General features: G+C 63.7%; 2 protein-coding genes across 2 annotated transcripts in view; one reads left to right on the forward strand and one right to left on the reverse strand.

Moving 5' to 3' along the window:
• NAXE (NAD(P)HX epimerase) lies at positions 1 to 2,355 on the forward strand. Its single transcript, XM_077764073.1, has 6 exons — positions 1 to 8; positions 579 to 726; positions 822 to 932; positions 1,013 to 1,126; positions 1,640 to 1,787; positions 2,106 to 2,355. The coding sequence occupies exons 1-6, from the start codon at positions 1 to 3 to the stop codon at positions 2,306 to 2,308; spliced, it is 732 nt and encodes a 243-aa protein (XP_077620199.1). The 3' UTR covers positions 2,309 to 2,355.
• Positions 2,356 to 2,593: 238 nt separating this feature from the next.
• GPATCH4 (G-patch domain containing 4) overlaps positions 2,594 to 3,162 on the reverse strand; it is a 6,662-nt gene continuing 6,093 nt past the window's right edge. Inside the window, exon 9 of the mRNA XM_077764074.1 lies at positions 2,594 to 3,156. Within this exon, the coding sequence (XP_077620200.1) occupies positions 2,992 to 3,156 (165 nt within the window). The 3' untranslated portion in view covers positions 2,594 to 2,991. The remainder of the gene's footprint in view (positions 3,157 to 3,162) is intronic.

Genomic DNA, 3,162 nt, shown 5'->3' on the forward strand with positions numbered 1-3,162 from the left:
ATGCGGAAGTACCAGGCTATAAATTACTCCCACTGCTGATGCTCTGGGCTCAGACCTCTGGAGCATGATCTCTGAGCCTCGCGGTGTAAAATAAGCCTCCTCCCGTCCAGGATCGCCGAGCGCCGCTTGGTTCTTCGGCCGGTGATCCAGACCAGATTCCGCAGCAAAACGACTAAGGGCCCAGGCACCAGCTTCCCTCGCACAAGCCCCCACGTTTCTGGCGCCCGCCCCCCCCCCTTTAAAGACCTCCGGCTTGGCCGGATGGGCAAGGTGGCCTTTGGGGTGTTGGTGCACTCTCTTCCTGAATGAAGCAAACCTTCCTGGGGCGCCTGGGGGGCTCAGTCGGTTAAGCATCCGACTTCGGCTCCGGTCATGATCCCATGGTTTGTGGGTTCGAGCCCCACGTCGGGCTCTGTGCTGACGGCTCAGAGCCCGGAGGCTGCTTCCGATCCTGTGTCTCCCTCTCTCTGCCCCTCCCCCATTCGCTCTCTGTCTCCTCAAAAATGAATAAATATTAAATTTAAAAAAAACAACCTTCCTTTCCCCCCATCTCTGGTCTCTGGACCCCGCCCTTCCAGCCGNCCGGCGCCGGGACTCAGGCCGCGGGGTGTCCACAGCCAGGAAGAGGCCCAGGCCGTGGATCAGGAGCTGTTCGGCGAGTACCAGTTCAGCGTGGACCAGCTGATGGAGCTGGCGGGGCTCAGCTGCGCCACAGCCATCGCCAAGGTCGGTGGCGCCGGGCAGGCCCCATCGCCGCGGGGTGGCCGGGACGGCCTGGGGCCGCCCAGCGCCCCTGTGACGCCCGCTGCCTCCGCCTGCAGGCCTACCCGCCCAAGTCCATGTCCCGGAGTCCCCCCACGGTCCTGGTCATCTGCGGTCCCGGGAATAACGGAGGAGACGGCCTGGTGTGCGCCCGGCACCTCAAGCTCTTTGTGCGTCTAGGGGGCGGGCCGGGGTGGCGGGGGTGGGGCCTCCGAGATCCGGCCCTGAACGACCCCTCTCTGCCCCCTAGGGCTACCAGCCAACCATCTATTACCCCAAAAGGCCTAACAAGCCACTCTTCACCGCACTGGTGACCCAGTGCCAGAAAATGGACATCCCCTTCCTTGATGAAATGCCCGCAGAGGTAGGTGGCTCTGCCCCCGCCCCTCTTCCTCTGGAGGACCGACTCCTGGCAGGTGGGGCGGTGCCCCGCACAGGTGCCCGAGGCGGCCTGTCCCTTCACGGCCACACCTGTCCCTCTGAGGTCAGGGCCTGCCCAGCCGGCAGGACACGCGTCGTCTTCTCAGGCTGAAGGGACTGCCGTGTCGTAAGCCCTTCCTGCAGGGCCACGGACCGACGGATGGGCAAGAACTTTTTTCTTTTTAAAGTTTCTTAACGTGTTGCACAGAGGAAGGGACAGGCATTGCAGAGGAGGGAGGGGTCTGTCCTGACTTCAGCCGCTGTGGCCTCCCCAGGAGCAGGCAGGCCCTTGGAGCAGAAACCGTGCGTGGACTCAGCTCGGCCTAAATCACTGAGCAGGTCGCACTGAAGCCTGTGACCGAGATAAAATGACACGGGTGCCTGAGTGGCGTGTGCAGGGGACAGCTCTGTCCTGTCCGGGGCCCTCACACCCTGTCCCCTCCCTGCTCCACGACAGGCCAGGCTGATCGACGAGCTGTACGAGCTGGTGGTGGATGCCATCTTTGGCTTCAGCTTCAAAGGTGACGTGCGGGAGCCATTCCGCGGTGTCCTGAGCGTCCTGGGCGAGCTCACCGTGCCCGTCGCGAGCATCGACATTCCCTCAGGTGCCGGGCCCAAGGAATTTGGGGGGGCACTGGGGCTGAGGTCCTGCCCTAAGTACCCAGGAGACCTCATTCTTGACCCAAGGCCCAGGCCAAGCCGTAAGCAAGTTGAGCGTAGGGGGGCAGGATACAGCTTTCAGGACTGCACAGCAGGGCCAGGGAGGCCAGGGGCAGGCGACACCAGAGCCTAGGAGGCCGCGGAGCACCAGGGGCGTGGGGACACGGGAGCCCCTGCTTGCTCAGGGCTGGGGCAGAGCAAGGCGGGGAAGGGGCATGGACACCTGGCCGCCTCTCTCCCCCTGACCACCACCCTCTTTCCAGGCTGGGACGTGGAGAAGGGGAATCCGGGGGGGATCCAGCCGGACTTGCTCATCTCCCTGACCGCACCCAAAAAGTCTGCAGTCCACTTCACCGGCCGCTACCACTACCTGGGAGGTCGTTTTGTGCCGCCTGCTCTGGAAAAGAAGTACCAGCTGAACTTGCCACCCTACCCTGACACGGAGTGTGTCTACCGTCTGCAGTGACGGAGCTGGGCAGATGCCCCTCCCAATAAAGACTCTGTGGCCTCTCAGCGCTATGGGGTCCCGAGAGCTGATCTGGGAGTGAGGGTCACTGGGTGGCAGGGGCCGGAGAGCGGCGCTGGAGACAGGGCACCACCTCTGGGGGAGCAGAGCAGGCAAGGCCCGGCTTTTGGGGACACTGAAGACAGACTTTCAGATGCTGGAAAAAACCTGCTGAGGAAGGTTCTGAGCTTTCTCCTGCGAACAGGGCAGCAAAGCCGTGGGAGGGAAATGAAGAGACGCCTTGAGGCCCCCAAGGAGACTAATTTGTATTCAGGATGCTCAGGCCGGGCACAGGGAGGCCAGGTGGCGCCTCCACCGGGGCCCAGAGCCCAAGCTCATGTCTAACCGTGTCTCCCAGGGCCCAGGCGGGTGAGCTGTGGGCTGGCTCCCCTTCCGGCCGCCCCTGCGCTGGCAGCTGCCTCTGGCCAGGGCGACCCCCCAGCGGGCTTCCGCCTTCCTGTCCCCAACACTGCACCCCGCAGTGCCCGAGGTCACCAGCTCCAGGTTAGAGGCTGTGGAGGCGCTCCACTCCAGCTTCCTCCTTGGGAGGACTCGTCCCAGAGAGGCCGCAGGAGGCCTGTGCCCACTTGGGTCTGAGGCTCCAGATGCGGACAAGGAATCCGCAGAGCCCCCTGGACCGGCCTTCAGTCCTTCTGTTTCTTCTTTCTTGTTCTCTCGTCGGGGCTGACTCCGGCTCTTCCCTGCTTCGTCTTCTTACCCCTGCTGCCTGAGCCCCCCTCCTCCTCTTCCTCCTGGTGCCGCTGCCTTTTCTCCTGGCTTCTCCTGTCCCTGTGAGCCCTGCCTGCTGCTTCCCG

The sequence above is a fragment of the Crocuta crocuta genome, unplaced genomic scaffold, assembly GCF_008692635.1.
Source record: "Crocuta crocuta isolate KB4526 unplaced genomic scaffold, BGI_CrCroc_1.0 scaffold528, whole genome shotgun sequence".
Classification (NCBI taxonomy): Eukaryota; Metazoa; Chordata; class Mammalia; order Carnivora; family Hyaenidae; genus Crocuta; species Crocuta crocuta.